Genomic DNA, 17788 nt, shown 5'->3' with positions numbered 1-17788 from the left:
TGCTGTTAATGTAAAACTGTATAGAGCAGTGTTGTAGCAAACATTTCAGAGTTATGCAACATTTAGTCTCTAAAAATAAATAACATGGTCCAAAAGGGTCTGAGTGGATTTTGTGGCCCTCTCCTTCCTTACAGGGGCATTGCAATAAGGCACACCAATTGTTCCATTTTATGAAATTTACTAATTAACAAATGGATTGTGGGATTGCTCTTTGGTTGTTTTATTTGCAAACCACTGTAGCTTCCTTCTGTCTCTTCTAGAGAGAGGTTCCTTTTTATGCTTTTTGTTATATCTTTTTGTTCTTCATTTTTAAAAAAACCCTAGGAAGTCCAAACCAAAAACGTTGAAAACAGAAAACTAAGGTTGCAAAAGCATTCTGAGGCCAGGCAGGCTGCCCATCCAGCCTTAACTCTGCCCCTCTGATGCTCTTGAGTAATGCAGTACCACAGGTGGCAATTTCTTGCAGGGCTTAGGAAAGCGGCTGCTCACCGGACATCGTGCTTGGGCCTGGAAGTCAGAGACTAGCGGAGCCCTTCTCCCATCTCCCGAGTCCCCGCCCCAAGCCCAGCCCACGCCTGGGTAGCAGTGCATGGTGGCAGCTGGTGGGGCCGGCAGCCTGGGGCCACTCCCCGTGATTGGCTGGCGCTTGGGGGCGTGGTGCTGCACGGAGGGCGGGGCGCTCCCCGGTCTGATTGGCGGCGACTCGGAGTGATGGGCGTGGCTCCCTCCCTCGCAGGGTCTTTCTCTGGTCGCGGCTGCAGCTGGGGCGTGGCCGTGTCGTCGCTACGTCGCTGTGATTGGCCGGAGCGGGGACAGAGGCGTGGTTTCCCGGCTCCTCTCTCCGTGATTGGCGTGGGCGTGAGCGTGGGCGTGGCTTTGTGAGGCGGCTCCCCGCTGTCGCCGGACTCCGGGCGCTGAGGCCGCAGAAGCTGCTGGGCGGCGGCGGAGACGGGCGGGATGGCGGCGGGCGCAGGGCTGGGGCTGCGGCTGCTCCTGCTGCTGGCGCTCACGGGCCCCGCGGCCACGCTGGCCGGCTACATCGAGGTGCGGCCCGGCGCGGTGGGGGATTTCCGCGTGGGTGGGCCGGGGGTGCTCCCGCCGCAGAGCCCCCTCCCGCCTTGGCGCAGTGGCGGAGCCCGGCCGCCGCAGAGGCCGCGTGAAAGGCACCGAGGGCGGGGTGGGAAGGGGGATTTACCAGCCCACCGCCTGCTCCCCTCAGGTTGCCTGTTCTGACCCCGGCGGAGGGGAGGCCTGTCCCAGGGCGGCGGGGGGGGAGAGCCCCCCACTTTCCGACCCCGGGGGAGGGGGGGCCTGTCCCAGGGCGGCGGGGGGGGAGAGCCCCCCACTTTCCGACCCCGGGGGAGGGGGGGCCTGTCCCTTGGCGGCGGGGGGGGAGAGCCCCCCACTTTCCGACCCCGGGGGAGGGGGGGCCTGTCCCTTGGCGGCGGGGGGGAGAGCCCCCCACTTTCCGACCCCGGGGGAGGGGAGGCCTGTCCCAGGGCGGCGGGGGGGGGAGAGAGCCCCCCCACTTTCCGACCCCGGGGGAGGGGGGGCCTGTCCCATGGCGGCGGGGGGGGGGGAGAGCCCCCCACTTTCCGACCCCGGGGGAGGGGGGGCCTGTCCCATGGCGGCGGGGGGGGGGGAGAGCCCCCACTTTCCGACCCCGGGGGAGGGGGGCCTTTCCCAGGGCGGCGGCGGCGGGGGAGAAGAGCCCCCCACTTTCCGACCCCGGGGGAGGGGGGCCTTTCCCAGGGTGGCGGGGGAGGGGAGAGCCCCCCACTTTCCGACCCCGGGGGAGGGGGGGGGTTGTTCTCTGGGATCCAAACGCTGTCACTGGTTTCTTAGCATGTTTTCCCTCTTGACTTCATATCTAGAGCTTTGGGTGACTTTGCCCCCACCCACCAATGCCCAGCTCCGGGATAACAGCTCAGGGTAAAACCAGACTGGGAAGGGAAGTTAACCCATCGCCCTCTTGGTGATAAAAGTCCTCTGGGGGTGGGATGGGGGGGTAGCTGGTGTCATGTTCCTCATACATAGGAGCTGAACTTGCCATTTCCAGTTTCGCAACCTGATTTGCTTCTGATAATTTTGTTCGCCTGGATTGTGTTACATTTTTAGTGCCTCAGTGTCTCAGGCCATAGCATAGAAATGCTGGCATACCAGCAGGCATGTTTGGCTTGTGTTTGCCCATTTGTTACAGCTGTCCAGTATCAACTGGGTGTAATTGCCTTCCTAATTCGGTGGTCTGCAAATTGAGCTTAAGGAAAAGGTGTTACCCGTGTCCTTTTATTTCTTACATGTACAAAAAGGATTAATGCTATCCAAGGGCAGCACTTTTGTAAAAGAAAGCAATGAAATATTCATTGTCCGGTAGCTTTAGGTCGGAGATTGTTCAGCAAAGGTGGTCTCGGCTCTGTAGAATAAGAGGACATTTCGCCATCTTACCATGCTGTTACTAAAGCAGCAACAGAAATTTCTGATTTGAAAGCATAAGTGTGGCCGGAATTTCCCTTTGCCTGTGAAGACAATTTAGGATTTCTGGAGTATATAAAGCTGCTTGTTGCTGCATCAAAAGAATTGATGCTGTGATCTTGAGTTGGACGGGTATTGATGTAAACCTGTGCTAAGGAAACAAATTCTTATTTTCAGTTTGTTTCAACAATCATGCTGCAGCATTAGGTTGGGAATGTCTTTTCCTGTCTAGTTGCAGATTTCAGGGTTAACTAGCTGAATCCCTCTGTGGTACCTTTTTCCTCTACTCCACCTCCTTCTCCCCCCCCAGGAGAACTGACCTCTGCATTCTTGGCACTGTAACAAGTAATGTGAGGTTCTCAGATTGGTCTAGAAGCTTAGACTATTAGAGGGCAACTTCATAGGGAAAAGCCTCAGTTAAATGCATCCATTTGGTCAAGGCTTCATTATCCTCTTAATAGATTCTGAATAAATCTAAAATTTTCAACTATCCATTGCATTGTCTTTCAGATTAAAGCTTTATGCAAGTGCAGTGGGTTTGCATCTGATGACTAGGAAATATTTAAATGTCTTTTTTTTTCCCCCAAATTGAGTAGAATACGAAGTAGTGTTGGGTTTTTTTAAGGCTTCCTTCCTTCTCCTTAAACACCAAACTTCTCTAATCTAACTAAGATCTCATGGTAGTTTAGGACTCTGTTTTCGACATAATCTGTCTACCAGGGTGAACTTTCAAAATAGGTAGTTAAGCACATGCTGATCATCACAAAAGTTCTAATTTAGTAATACATACATTAAATTGCTACATCCATCTTGCATTGATCGTGTTTTAGAGAGGGACAGACATGTTATGGATATTTCTGAATGGCCTGATTTGACACACTTAGTTTACTGTAAGACTGTAGCAACCTTGATTAAGCAAAAGGGCCACAGGAGCACTGTACAAAAATCTGAAGCCCTGAGCTTTCTGTAATTACCAACTGACAATAAGATTTCTTTAAATGTTCCTCACAGATGTTCTGCAGAACTAATGTTGTCAGTGATTTTTTTTCCCCTTCCTGCACAGCTATCACTTAAAGAATGGCATTTCACCTATTTATTTTGCGCAAGTTATAGTTCTCTGTTAAAAATTACTACAGGTCTGATGTGACAAGGTGGTAGTCTGATGACAGGACGTGATCGAAAAATCTGCCTTGGTGGTGTTTTGCCAGGGAGATAACTAAGACTGGCCCGAGGAATTTCAACTAAAGCCCAGATGAGATTACTTGGCACTGACTTGCCAGTGAAGAACCTTTAGTATTTCTCTGATAGTTGGATTAATATCCTGTATCCTGCACCTGTTAAAACCTCTGCCAACTTTGTAGGCCACTTCCTCTGTCATATCCTAGGCTAGCTCAGCTGCTTATATGCATCCCTGGTGAAAGATTTGTTTATGAGCTTGCACTCCATGTGGTAAATGCCAACTGCTTTGTTGGAAAGCAAAAATAGCTTCAATTTTATTTCAAGGCCTTATTTACACTAGAAAAATTAAGATATGGAATTAGGGGGTATGAATGGTGGAGGCTATAGCTTGTGCATTTTTACCACTGTTATTTAAATGTACTCTGAGTAGGGTTAAACAACTCAGTTTGAATCCAGTTGATACTCCCGCTTCTACTGTTGTGATTACCCATGGAGAATTGGAGCTGTGAAATGTTAGTGTAGACGAGAATTAAAACTGTTTTTGAGACCCTGGTGGTGAACTCAACACCAGTCTGCATTTTTATATTGTTCTCAATGCTGTAGTATGGGTGCCAGGTCATTTCTAGAATTTGTGGAACATCATGGTTTTGATAGTGTATAATTTAAGTTTAAAATTGGTTACTTGCAGTAGGAAAATGCATGATAGTGTGTGTGCTTCTTAGTTTAGGTGCTTTGGCATGTTCCCATTAGTTGAATTTTCTGTCACTTCAATATCTCAGATGCCATTCCCTGTCTGTTGTATGTCCAATAATCTGCAAACAAATTATTTTCTTTCCTTACTTCAGTGTGTGTTTTGTTGGGAAGTATCTGTATGTGCAACTTCATACTGGACGGTGCATTCTGCAAAGACCTGTCAACTGGTGACAGTCAAACGTTCTCCCCTGCGCCCTATCATGTGTTGATGAAAGGTCCAGCTTGTGCAAGGTCCCTTCCAAATAAATTGGAATATGAACACACAACAGAAATGCTGATCCATTGGTGGTGGCAACTATCTAATGGTTTCTCTTGCATAGTGATGTGTTTCCAGATGACTTAAATTACTTGAAAAAAGAAAAGGAGGACTTGTGGCACCTGAGAGACTAACAAATTTGTTAGTGTCTCAGGTGCCACAAGTCCTCCTTTTCTTTTTGCGGATACAGAGTAACACGGCTGCTACTCTGGAACCTTAAATTACTTGAACTCACATGCTTCCTGCCTCTTGTTTGCAAAGTTTGCTTGGAGAGCTTCAAAAAGACACTGGACGTCAAGCTTAAAAACCATTCTAACTTAATCTTTATTCCAACTATCAACTCCTTCATTTCTCTTCTCAAGCTCTTTAAAGACATGAAGTTTCTGCTTTATTCACTTGACCTTTTATGTAATTGAGTCTGAAGTAATACAAATGTAATAAGATTTGAAAAATATAGGTTTATTTTTAATGGCCTTTTTAGATAGCTGTTGTGGATGGTATGGCCCCTAGATAAGCAGTCTTGAACAACTACTAGGATTTTGGGTGAGGTATAAACCAGATCACCTTGAGGCAAAATTGTTTAGTCAATGTCATTATTTTTTGGTACGCTTCTGCATTTTCAAATATAGCTGTCTTGTACCATTGCTGCCAGCCTCAGTGACTTGTTCTTTTGACTCAAAATTACCACCCCCACATTAGTTACAAGAAATGTCAGTTCTGTGAAATAACAGTTGTAACCATGGGTCTGTTAAATTTTGGGAACTGAAAGCAAGCTAGTTTTGTAGTTAAGTTTCATGCTGCATTTTATCAATCTCCATATGCAAACAATATGAGCATATCTAAAGACTTTGCCAGGTCTTAAACGTAAGGTCCCTCTGATATGTATTTTACATATAAGGAAGAAAGACCAATAGAAAACATGCATAAGATACTGCAGGGAGGTGCTGTTACTCTTATTGCAAGTTAAAATGCTGGAGAGAGGCAAACCCCATTCTTTGGAGAATGTTTTCAGCTTTCCTGGAATTTAAGGTGTAGTTTTGAAACCTTACTTTCAGTGTGCGTTGTGTAAAGAATTCTGAATCAGTGTCTTCACACATTTGATCATTGATTGTTGTGTAATTTCGTAGGATATGGATTTATTCACTTTTTAAAAATACAGATTGTAATAGTAATGCTTAATTCCTTGCTTCTAAACATACGTAATAGGGCCAAAGCGTCTATTGCTGTATGTTGCCTCTGTCACGCTCAACACCCAGTAGTCCAAGGAAAGTTTGGTGTCTTAATCTTTTACTTTTGTAAACCTGTCTAATGTAATCTATATGCAGAGTTCTGTAAGGTTTATGGGCGAAATATCTTACAGGCAGAACTTATTTTGCCTGCAGCATCTTCAACAAATGTTTTATTAAAGGTTCAGACTTTGATCCTAGATACATGTAACTTGAAAATGCAAAAGGAGCATAACACTTTCCAGTTTCACATCAATTCTATAAAAACTGAGCCATTAACTCTAATGCTAGACTGAAACATTTTAAACTATCCTCATCACGAACTGCTAAACTCTCTGAACATTAAAGTAGTCTTTGGCCTGTTCACCTTTATTCTTCTTTTGTGAGGGAAAACTAACTTTTACTAAAGATTTCAATTAATACTCTCTAGAAGAAAGCATGGCATTTAATCTATAGTGATATATAGCTTGTCGTTGGGATGCTTCATATGCCTGTAGTGTTCTATAAATGATTCTGGTAAAATTTCACATCTAGTTCTGTACCTGAAGGATCCTGAGTTGTTTCCTTCTGAAATACATATTGTTGAATTTCCATGTATGTATGTGATGACTCATTTATCAGCCAGTAGTGACAAATTGATCATAGGCAAAGCATGAATGTTATAATTGGATTATCTTCAAGGGATACTGCGAACTTGATATCTAGTTGTGGCATAGTCCCAAATAATCTGGGAAAATAACCAAAAGTAAAAATTGATGAAGTAAAACTGAAAATGAGAAATTATTTTCACTGACTCTGATTGCTTTGGTTATCAAATAGTAAGGGGGGGAAGAAACAAGAGGGTGTCAGTTCGGAATGTCCCGTTAATAATGGACTAAAGCAGGCTTGTAGTGGGACTGGTCACTTGCAGTTCTTCCTACAGTGCAAGGGACCTGAATGATGTTCATTGAATTAGGGCTTGTCTAAACTAGGATATAAGGGGTGTTTTTAAAAAGAGATTTGTACTTTCTCCCAAAGGTAGAGGTGAACTCAAAGTGTCTTAATGGACTTTAAAACTAACAAATTTTAAAAATACTTCTTGAGTCTAATCAAGCTGTTAGAGGTGGAAAAGATGTTAAGCTCAGTCATTCTCTCCTTGGATTGTTTTGTAGGGGGATATCTACTGTGCCTCTGTCTTAAGTGAAAGGGTTTTCATGACTTCCAAGAGAATGGTTAGTCTCTAAGGTGCCACAAGTACTCCTTTTCTTTTTGCGAATACAGACTAACATGGCTGTTCCTCTGAAACCTGGATCTGTTAGACAGTTTTCTGGTATTTTGCCCTTTTTAAAAATTTCAGTTGATCCCACATTGCCACCCCTACAAGCTTTAAAAATTTAACCTTTTTAATTTACTACTCCATGCAAGTATAACATGTAACATGAAACCTAAGTGCTTGATATCCTCCAAGCAGTTACATGTGTAAGTATCACTTATGCAGTGAGTGTTTGTTTGTAGGATCTGGCACTAAATGACTAATTCCTGTTGTGAGACTTAATAGTGTCTGCCATGGGACTGCATAATAGGCTGTTTTGCTACTGATGGAATATGATTTATATACCTAACTATTCAAGTGCTTCAGCTGTAGTCCAACCTCACACAGGTACATGGTGAAAATCAATCTTTTTTCAAAAGAAACTAGGCTGGAGTCATTTTAACTTCACATTGTCTGACTCCTGTAGTTGATATAAAATGGCAGCTTCGCTAGTTGAGCTAATGTTTGAGTTCAAAGAATTCAAACCTTCAGAATTGCATTCCAAAAGAAAGTGTTAAGTTTTGACTTTAGATGGGTGACCAAAATACTAATGGTTCTGTAAATGAAGCTAAACTAACTTTGGTAGCAGCAAAAAATACTCTAGAGAGTTTTATGTAATCAGGTATCCACAAGATCAGAAACTCATGCAACTAACAGGTTTCAGAGTAGCAGCCGTATTAGTCTGTATTTGCAAAATGAAAAGGAGGACTTGTGGCACCTTAGAGACTAACCAATTTATTTGAGCATAAGCTTTCATGAGCTACAGCTCTACGAAAGCTTATGCTCAAATAAATTGGTTAGTCTCTAAGGTGCCACAAGTACTCCTTTTCTTCATACAACTAAGCTGCTTACCAGCACCTCAGTTTGAAGCATTACATTGGACCTTTTAGATCTGTTTAGTTGGAGGAAAAATAAACACCCATTTGGAGACGTGGACCGGTGTATGCTTTCTGTGTAAAAAGGCATAGTTGCACCCTTTGCCTGTCGAGCACATTTACTTGCAATCAATTTTCATGCTGTCAGTGGTAAAATATTTTTGTTTAAACTGAAGTAACTCAAACAGGAGTTCTCTCCTTTTGGTTTACTCATTTGTATGCTGCTTGTTTATATTTAGGTGCAAATGTTAAAATGTTCTGTAATACAGCACCTGAACACTGGGGCAACATATTTCCCTTTTCACCTCTGATGGTGATAAAGGAAATCCAACAGCATTGTGTGACTCTAACTTGAGTGCCTTGAGGAAGGCAAGTGACCTTGAAACTTCTCTTGTAGTTGAACCTACTCCTAGGTATTGCATGTGTAACCCTTCTGCCAGGCCAAGTTGATAGCAGCAAGGGTGGGGTTCAGTATACAGGGGTTCCCTCTCATCAAAGCAAATGCAAAACTGGCTCGAGCCCCCACCCAGTGACCTGGGAAAATCTTACACACCCCTGGGCGCCTCAGAGGCAATACTTCCCCTCTCGCAAGCAAGCAGTCTCTCGGTGTAGCAGAGAATCTTTAATAACATGAGGTAAACGACATCAGCATTAAATTGGGGAAACACCGCAACTAGTGTTCATTAACCAAACCATGAGCAAAGACCCACCCCAGCAAATTGGGCCACATCCTTTCCCTCTGGTTCTTGAGTCCCAGAACCCAAACGTCTCTTGAGTCCAGCAATCCACAAATCACCCGAAGTCCAAAAAGTCCAGCCCCAGAATTCAAAAGTTCATCTGCAGAGTGTTACTCCCCAGTCTGGCTAAAATGTGCCTGTGTGTGGGGGAAAGAGGTAAGGGGCACCTTACATGTCCTGAAGCTGACTGCCCCACAGGGCTCTGTTCTGCTCCGCTGTCTCACGACCGGCTCCGCTCTGCACAGCTCGCAGTCTCACGAAAACTCCGCCGTCTCACGAACAGCTCTGCTCTGCACAGCTCACCTCACCGTCTCACAAACACTTCACCAGCCTATCCACAAACAGCACCACTGCACTCTAGATCTTCTGGCTCCCCACTACTTGACACAGTGCTCAGTGATTTCAGCTCTCAGTGATTTCCGCTCATAGTAGTGGGAGCCTTAGTGCTGGTGCACCATAAGGCCAAAGTGAATTCAGCACAGTACCTGTAACAAGACTGTTAATAGACCCAAAATTAGCTCTGACATTCCACAGTGGAGAGAGACAGAGGTGCAGTTGGTGTTTCAGGCCCTCACAAAGGGGCCCACACCACCAGGTACTAATACCTGTCTCAAGCCTCTCTCAATTCAGAGTTTTGGAACCCATGTCCCTTGCCTAGCGAGTGCTACTTAGTTGATGGTGAGTCCCTCAATCATAACAAAAGGCCAAGTACAGTTCAAAGCACAGTTCCCATAATCAGGGTAATAACAATTTATTCTTCCCACCCCAATAACGGAGACACTGGGGATCCCACAACAGCTGAAGTGACCATTTGGGCAGTTATGGCCTCATTGGAGGCGGGGTGGGTGTGCCTGTGCAAATGAGATCAGCCCCTGAAGTTCTTTTCCACAACTTGCCACACCTCACTACCAGATGTCAGGGTGGAGCTCATCCTGACTCTGCTTACATGTGTAAGACCGAAGCCAAGCCTAGTACCTGAAGATGAATTTCTTTTGCCCATCCCAGGAGTGAGATCAGATACTGATCTCTGCTGGCAAAGTAGCAAAAATAGACTACTTAGAATTTTTTTTGTTCAGCTACCAGGAACTGGGTGTGTTGACAGAGTATAACTGCCTTACAATTTGAATAAAATTTTTCCTTATAAAATGCATTTCTATTAGAAGCCAGAAAGTTTTGAGAGAGCATCTTTTGGGTGGGAACAGGAAAAAAGAAATATTCACATTTGTAGTCTTAGTTTTAGAGACTGCTGCAAAATGTAATATATAGATGAAAAATGAAAGCAAACTAAACTTGTTTGAACAACTAGTGTAACTTGCAAAGGTTCAAAGACTGGATAGGAAATTATCTCCAAACTGCTGTTGCAGCATGTTAGTGATTCAGTGTTAAACAAGTGATGTGATAAGATTTTGTTTGGTAAATGCTTTAGCTCGTGGAGGGCAGTTCTGGAGTAGATAATTGAGCAGTGTATGAACTGAGCATAAAACAGGAGATAAGTGTACAAAATATTTGGTAACTCTACATTTCATAACTTGTAGTCAGATGGTCTCTTCCTTGTTTGGTTCTAGTTTGAAAAGTGACTGTAGAAAGGCAGTTCAATACAACTCCCTGCCCTGTGTGTTAATGGCTGGAAATAAGGAACTGAAGAAAACAATCTGAGTAAATAAAATGCAATACCAGAATAGCAATAAAAAAAATTAGAGGGGGGTGGGGTTTCACGTGATCAGCTTCCTCAGTCATAAAAGTGCTCATTTCTTATGAATAAAGCTACATTTATGTCATGGAAGTCACAGAATGTGTGACTTGCAGAGATCTCAGACATTTTCTGCTTCAGCCCCAGGGGCTGTGGGACTTTGGAGCTGGCAGCCAGCAGGGCTGTGGCAGGGTTCTGGCAACAGCCTCTCGTGGAGGGGTGGGGAGGGGAGTGCCTCGGGTGAGTGGCTGGGGATGTCCCATTTTCTCTTTGGGGGAAATAGCTGCCCCTGCAGCTCCCAGCTGCTGTGGGCAGAGGGGGAACCATGGAGCTGCAGCAGCAAATGTCACAGACAGGTCATGCCTTCCGTGAATTTTTGTTCATTGCCCGTGACCTATCCATGTCTTTTACTAAAAATAACCATGACACAATCTTAGCCTGCCTTGTGAATAAGTGGACACTTATGAGACACCTTCACTTTGAGTTTTCATTTTATAGTCTGATACAAACTTACTTATTCCTACTGACCTCTGGAGTAAAGAAGTTGGGATTCTGATAGATCCTTGCTGACGGGAGCTTTAGGATTCATCTGTGCCCAGTTACAATGCTACGGGTATGTCTACACTGGCAGTGATAGCGCCGCTCAGAGTGCTGAAGGGAAACCAATGTTGTGTGTTCACACTGTCAACTGCCTGCACAATAGTGTGTTCACACTTGCGACACTTGCAGCAGTATTCGGAGCGGTGTACTCTAAGCAGCTATCCCACAGATAATCTCTTCCTCTTCTGCTGCTAAGAGTTACAGGAAGGCAGAGGGGGCCGTGGGGCATCCTGGGTCCTGTCGCAATGCCCCATGATGCAATCCTAGCAGTCCCTATGCTTCCATCAGCATTAGGCACCATCTTTCAACAGTTTATGTACTGCACGCTCTGCTCTGCCTCTTTGGTCTCCAGGAATGGATCCCACACTGTTGACCAATATGCTGCTCATTCTTACTAACACATCACGAGTGGCAGTGGAGTTATTCCTCAAACTACAGAGGCAAGAGTAGTTCAACATTGATCTCGCCACGTGTAGTAACTACGACATGAGATTGCTTGTGACATTCACAGAGATGCTGACCACAGTGGAACACTGCTTCTGGGCTCAGGAAACACCCACTGAGTGGTGGGATCACATCATGATGCACGTCTGGGATCATGAGTGGTGGCTGCAGAACTTCTGGATGAGGAAACCCACATACAGGGGACTGTGTGATGAGCTCACGCCAGCCCTGTGGCGCAAGGACACGAGCATGAGAGCTGCTCTGCTGTTGGAGAAGGGCTTGGCGATTACACTGTAGAAGCTGACCGCTCCAGACTGTTGCTAACCGGTTCAGAGTGGAAAAGTCAATTGTTGGACTCGAGTTGATGGAAGCGTGCAGGGCCATTAATCGCATTCTGCTCCGAAAGACACTGACTCTGTACAACATGCATGACGTTGTGGATGGCTTTGCACTAATGGGCTTCCCTAACTGCAGGGGGCAATAGATGGCATGCATATTCCAATTCTGGCACCAGACCACCGAACCACCCAGTACGTTAATCGGAAGGGGTATTTCTGTATGCTTCTCGGGCTGGCCTGGAAAGGTGCATGAGACACACAACTTTTGGAACACTGGCCTGTTCAGGAAGCTGCAAGTAGGGATTTTCTTCCCAGCCCAGAAGATCACCATAGGGGAAGTCAAAATGCCCATTGTGATCCTGGGGGATCCTGCCTACTCCTTAATTCTGTGGCTTATGAAGCCATACACAGGGCACCTTGACCACATCAAGGAGTGGTTCAACAACAGGCTGAGCAAGTGCAGAAAGACTGTGTGCTTTTGGCTGTTTAGAAAGCCCGCTGGTGCTGCCTACATGGGAGGCTGGACCTGGTGGGTGGCAATCTTCCTATGCTTATAGCTGCATGCTGTACGCTCAAGAATATTTGTGAGGGGAAGGGTGAAAGCTTCACTCGGGGCTGGACCGCTGAGGCTCAGTGCCTGGAGGCTGAATTTGAACAGCCAGAGACCAGGGCTATTAGGGGGGCACAGTGCAGGGCCATAAGGAACAGGGATCCTTTGATAGAGCAATTTGAAGCTGAAAGCCTCTAATATTTGTTTCTATGCTTGGGAGTGCAGTGCTTGTAATGCTAGGAGGTGATTGCGATTGGTGCAGATGACGCACTGTGAAGGTTGAAGAAAATTGCCTGGTGCTTTGCAGGGTTTTTTGCTTTCAGTTAATGGAATAAAGATTGTTTTCAAACCATTCTTGTTAAACCAATAATGGGAGGAGAGAGACAAACAAAACACCTCAGCACTGAGGTGGATGGGGGAAGGGAGCGTCCTAGGAGGAGGTGGGGTCCTGGGACAGTTAAAGATTGTGTATGTCCAGGTATCCTATCCAACTTTCTCCTTTGGAGTACAGTGCAGTGGGTACTGTACTTCAGCAGGGCTAAACTGCAAAGGGACGGGTGTTGAGTGCAGTGGGTACTAGGAGTCTGCAGTGCTGGACTGTGACGGGGAAGGAGTGGAATGCAGCAGGTACAGACTGGAGCCAGGTGGTTGTTAAGAGTGTGCTGGCAGTGTCTGGGGGGTGCATGGGAAAGAGTCGAAGTGAGCTGTAGCTCACGAAAGCTTATGCTCAAATAAATTGGTTAGTCTCTAAGGTGCCACAAGTACCCCTTTTCAGTTTTGTGACAGCAGCTGCAGAGGAGTGTGGGCGCGGAGTTGCTCAGTTGGCAGTGCTAGTAACACCTGGAGCCTGTCCGCTTGGCACTCCATAATGTTTAACAGCCACTCCATGGCTCCGTTCTGGTGTGCCATGTTCTCCTTTTGGGTCTGTCTTCTTGCTGTCCCACTACTCCTTCAATTCTTGTTTTTTGGCCACGGAGTGCATCATGACGTGACGTAGAAAGTCATCCTTAATTCTGTATGATCACTTTCTAATTCTGCACCGCTGTTCAGCCAGCGATAACAAAGGGGGAGGCTGGGCTCCCAAGGTCATACCTGTGAAGCCAAAATGCAACATTTTACAGAAGCAGTATTGTTTGCAACACAGAGACCACTGATTCAGTAATTTAAAACACAGCCACTATTCACATACCTATCACTAACTGGTTGACCCCAGGCGAGCACAAGAGCCACAAGACTCCCAAAATGGTCAGTAATCACAGGGGCACGGGAAATCGGTGTTCCAGGACCGTACTGGACACATGGCTCTTTAGGAGAGCCAGCACTGTATGAGGGGGGCCTTATAATCATTCCTGTCCCCACATTTTCCATAGGCTTTGTTCATTATGGAAGATATCTCACTGCTGAGGGTGAGCAGGGAATCAAGAGAAGGTCTTCTCTAAGACTTCAGCTTCCACCTGGTCCTTATGCAGCTCCCCTGTGTGCTGCATGGTCCGTCCCATCTCCCCTCCGTGACAACAGAGTGGTGTGGGAAAATTACCCTTAATGGGGCAAGCAACAAAGCAGCTCTGCCAAAGAACCGGTGGCAGCTGATTTGCTCAATATATCTGAGTTTCTTGGAAATCTGAGGCAGATTCCTGTGAAGTGAGGGAGTCAATCCATGCTCTGTTCTGCTGCTCAAACTAAGCATGTGGTGGTACGAGCATCATAGAGACACACGCCTGCTTTCTGCAACCTTCCTGCCCCCAACAACTTGCTTCAGTGATTCCCAAAATCAAAGCCACTTACCAGAGGCGGCCTCTCCTGTTTGCGCTTCGCCAAGCTCTGACAGCTGTGACTAGCTAGCCGCCTCCGGGGTAGAGAAGAGCTCCTGGCTGCATGCATCTCTGACCTCCAGGTCGTCCTCTGCCTCTGGGTCCCCTTCTCCCTCCATATCCTCGTCCAAGATTTTCTCCCCCTGGCTCCGTCCACTCTCGGCTGGCATGCAAGCAACCGAAGTATCCGCATCGGAGGTGGGGTCACCGCCAAGTATCCCATCCAGCTCTTTGTAGAATCGGCAGCTTCTGGGCACAGCACCGGAGCGGGGGTTTGCCTCCCACGCCTTGTGGTAGGAATTCCGCAGCTCCTTCACTTTGACCCTCCACTACAGTGTGTCCCAGTCATGACCTCTTCGTCATGCATCGTGAAATCTGTCCGTAGGTATCACGATTCCTATGGCTGAAGCGCAGCTGGGACTGGACAGCCTCCTCTCCCTAAATGCTGATATGGTCCAGCAGCTCGGCATTGCTCCAAGCGGGGGATCCCCTGGTGCGTTGAGCAGTCATGGTCACCTGGAAAGATGCACTGAGACCACTGCAGAGCGAACAGGAAGGGGACTTCAAAATTCCCAAGGAATTTAAGGGGTGGGGCTCATGGTCGGTCACCTGAGGGCAGGGCAGTAGAGTTCAAACCAATGACCAGAGAGGTGAGAACTTGCATTGTGGGACACCTCCTGGAGGCCAGTCGCAGCGCTGTAATCGACCAGGGTGTCTCTACTGGCAACGCGGCGCTGTAGCCCCAGCACGGAAAGCTGTACCCCTCTTGTCAGGGTGGGTGGTGGTGTGTGTTTTTTTTTTTTTTTAAAACAGCACCGCGACTGTGCAGTTTCTGCACACTAAGTGGCTTGGCTTAGTGTGTACACCTCGGGAGTTACAACGCAGAAAGCTGCTTTACTGCGCAGAAACCTGATGGTGTTGACAAGGCCTAACACACTTACGGTACAGTTAAAATGTATAGTGTGGATGGGACCCAACCAGTCTTCAGTGTTGGTTTGCCCTAGGCATTGGCTCAGTTACAGCGACACATGTAAGTCCCTCCCATGCTACCAACTTTGAGGGGGCAACATTTTGTGACTCTGCTGGCTTGGTTACACTTTCTGACAAGGCTGGAGTCATAGTTCATCTTCTTTATTCTTGAAGCAGTTGATTTCCACTGCGGCTGATTTCCACCATGGCAATTGTAGGAGTCTTTATTTGGAAGCAACTGGCCATCTTGTCCAGTACAGTAAGGTCACTGGCCTGTAGCTTAGGCAGGATAGGTGAAAAGGGGCAACCGTACAAGGAAGTTTTTATACAAAACCTCTGATTAAGTCAGACTATCTCTTTCCCTCCCACCAAAAAAAGTGACGACTTCTGTTTCTGACTTATGATTGGGCCTACTTTTTCCTTCAGTTACCGTATTGTACAATAGAGCAAGATCTGATATTCAAGAAGTTGCTTACTGAGCACACGAATACCTAGATAGCTACTCCATTGCTGGTATTTAACTTGTTACTTGCTCATGAGTATAGCTAGAGCATGAAACCTATAAAACTATGTCCTGTAACAATTTTTGCTACACCATTCAGAAAATACCTACTCTTACATTGAAGTGAGTTAGATGTAAAACATTTTAAGATCTGTCCTACATTAAATTCAGAACCTTGATGCCTAAATCAAAGAAGACAAATTTGTGCCTTTTAAAATAGTCTTTAGGCTCTTCCTTATATTCTCTTGCATTATTGTTTAGATCCAGCTCCCTGTCAAAGCTTTGTCCCATTTCTGTTTCAGTGCTCTAGTGGATGAATCCCACTAATTGTCACGTCACGCTATACAGTGACAGCAGCAAAAAGAGAAACCTTAACGATACTATCTTTTACAATAAACATTATGCATTCATCGGAGATTTCAAGCGGATTTGAACTGTATATTTCACAACAGAAGCTAGTCTCTGCTTTGATGTATGGCAGCAACTAGGAAAGCCCTTAATCACCAAATTCTGTTTTGGTTTTGGACTAGGCATGTGTCAAGGTTCCTCCCCCACTCTGAACTCTAGGGTACAGATGTGGGGACCTGCATGAAAAAAACCCCCCAAGCTTATCTTTACCAGCTTAGGTCAAAACTTCCCCAAGGTACAAAATATTACACCCGTTATCCTTGGAATGGCCGCTACCACCACCAAACTAATACTGGTTACTGGGGAAGAGCTGTTTGGACGCGTCTTTCCCCCCAAAATACTTCCCAAAACCTTGCACCCCACTTCCTGGACAAGGTTTGGTAAAAAGCCTCACCAATTTGCATAGGTGACCACAGACCCAAACCCTTGGATCTGAGAACAATGAAAAAGCATTCAGTTTACAAGAAGACTTTTAATAAAAAAAGAAGTAAATAGAAATAAAGAAATCCCCCCTGTAAAATCAGGATGGTAGATATCTTACAGGGTAATTAGATTCAAAACATAGAGAACCCCTCTAGGCAAAACCTTAAGTTACAAAAAAGATACACAGACAGAAATAGTTATTCTATTCAGCACAATGCTTTTCTCAGCCATTTAAAGAAATCATAATCTAACACATACCTAGCTAGATTACTTACTAAAAGTTCTAAGACTCCATTCCTGTTCTGTCCCTGGCAAGAAGCACACACAGACAGACACAGACCCTTTGTCCCTCTCCCTCCTCCCAGCTTTTGAAAGTATCTTGTCTCCTCATTGGTCATTTTGGTCAGGTGCCAGCGAGGTTACCTTTAGCTTCTTAACCCTTTACAGGTGAGAGGAGCTTTCCCCTGGCCAGGAGGGATTTCAAAGGGGTTTACCCTTCCCTTTATATTTATGACAGCATGCTTTGTTGCCAGATCTGAATTAAAGAATAAGCTTTTTATCTGGACTTAGTAGCACCAATGTGAATGGGAAAAGATCACTTTAGGAGTACTTTTTTGGCACATTAATTTGTGCAGATTAATTTAACTGACTATAACTGGAGGTTGATGGCTAGCTGGTTACTAGTGCTGCATTAAGGGTATGATTCATAAAGAATTGGCTCTGGAATGGACACCCTCTTCTTCTCCCCCCCCCCCCCCCCATGTAAATAACTGGAATAATTAAGGGCCATCTTAGTCTGAACAGGCTGCTAACAAGCTGCATTTTGTGTCAATAGTGGTGAGTAGAAAACATTCCCTTGAGATTAGAGGGACTTCAGTTCTGGGAAACTGATGGCTTAAGCTTTTATTTTAAAAGTAATGAGTTCCTAGCCCTCATTGTGAAGATGATCTCGCACATGTATTCCCAATGCTGTCTTTCCAAGTCTGCAAATGGAGTTCTATCCTCCAGTAATGGAACTGTCAACCACTAGCAGTCATGGAGGCTGTTTTCTCAAAGATGACCCAGCACTGTGGAACCTGCTCCTGGAAGAGATCAATGTGACCAAGATCCTTGCTGCCTTCAGAACAAAATGTGCAACCCTCTAGATGGATAGGGTAGCAAGAGGGACTAAGACTCTGGTCCATTTCATTATTTCAAATCTGAACCCCACAGGCACCGGCAAAGCTGGCCAAAACCTCATCCATTTCACTTGGGGGTGGCGGGT

At 45.8% G+C, this 17788-nt stretch overlaps 1 protein-coding gene across 4 annotated transcripts in view; it reads left to right on the top strand.

Moving 5' to 3' along the window:
* Positions 1-889: 889 nt before the first annotated feature.
* The window catches only part of APLP2 (amyloid beta precursor like protein 2), a 77322-nt gene continuing 60423 nt past the window's right edge, over positions 890-17788 (top strand). For 3 of the 4 annotated variants that reach the window (XM_048827614.2, XM_048827613.2, XM_048827612.2), the window contains exon 1: positions 890-1044. In XM_048827614.2, coding sequence (XP_048683571.2) covers positions 958-1044 — 87 coding nt within the window. In that variant the 5' untranslated portion in view covers positions 890-957. The remainder of the gene's footprint in view (positions 1045-17788) is intronic. The other variant, XM_048827615.2, reaches the window with a different exon arrangement.

This window comes from Caretta caretta, chromosome 22 (assembly GCF_965140235.1).
Source record: "Caretta caretta isolate rCarCar2 chromosome 22, rCarCar1.hap1, whole genome shotgun sequence".
In the NCBI taxonomy this organism is placed as follows: domain Eukaryota; kingdom Metazoa; phylum Chordata; order Testudines; family Cheloniidae; genus Caretta; species Caretta caretta.
This window is presented reverse-complemented; position numbering and strand designations above follow the sequence as displayed.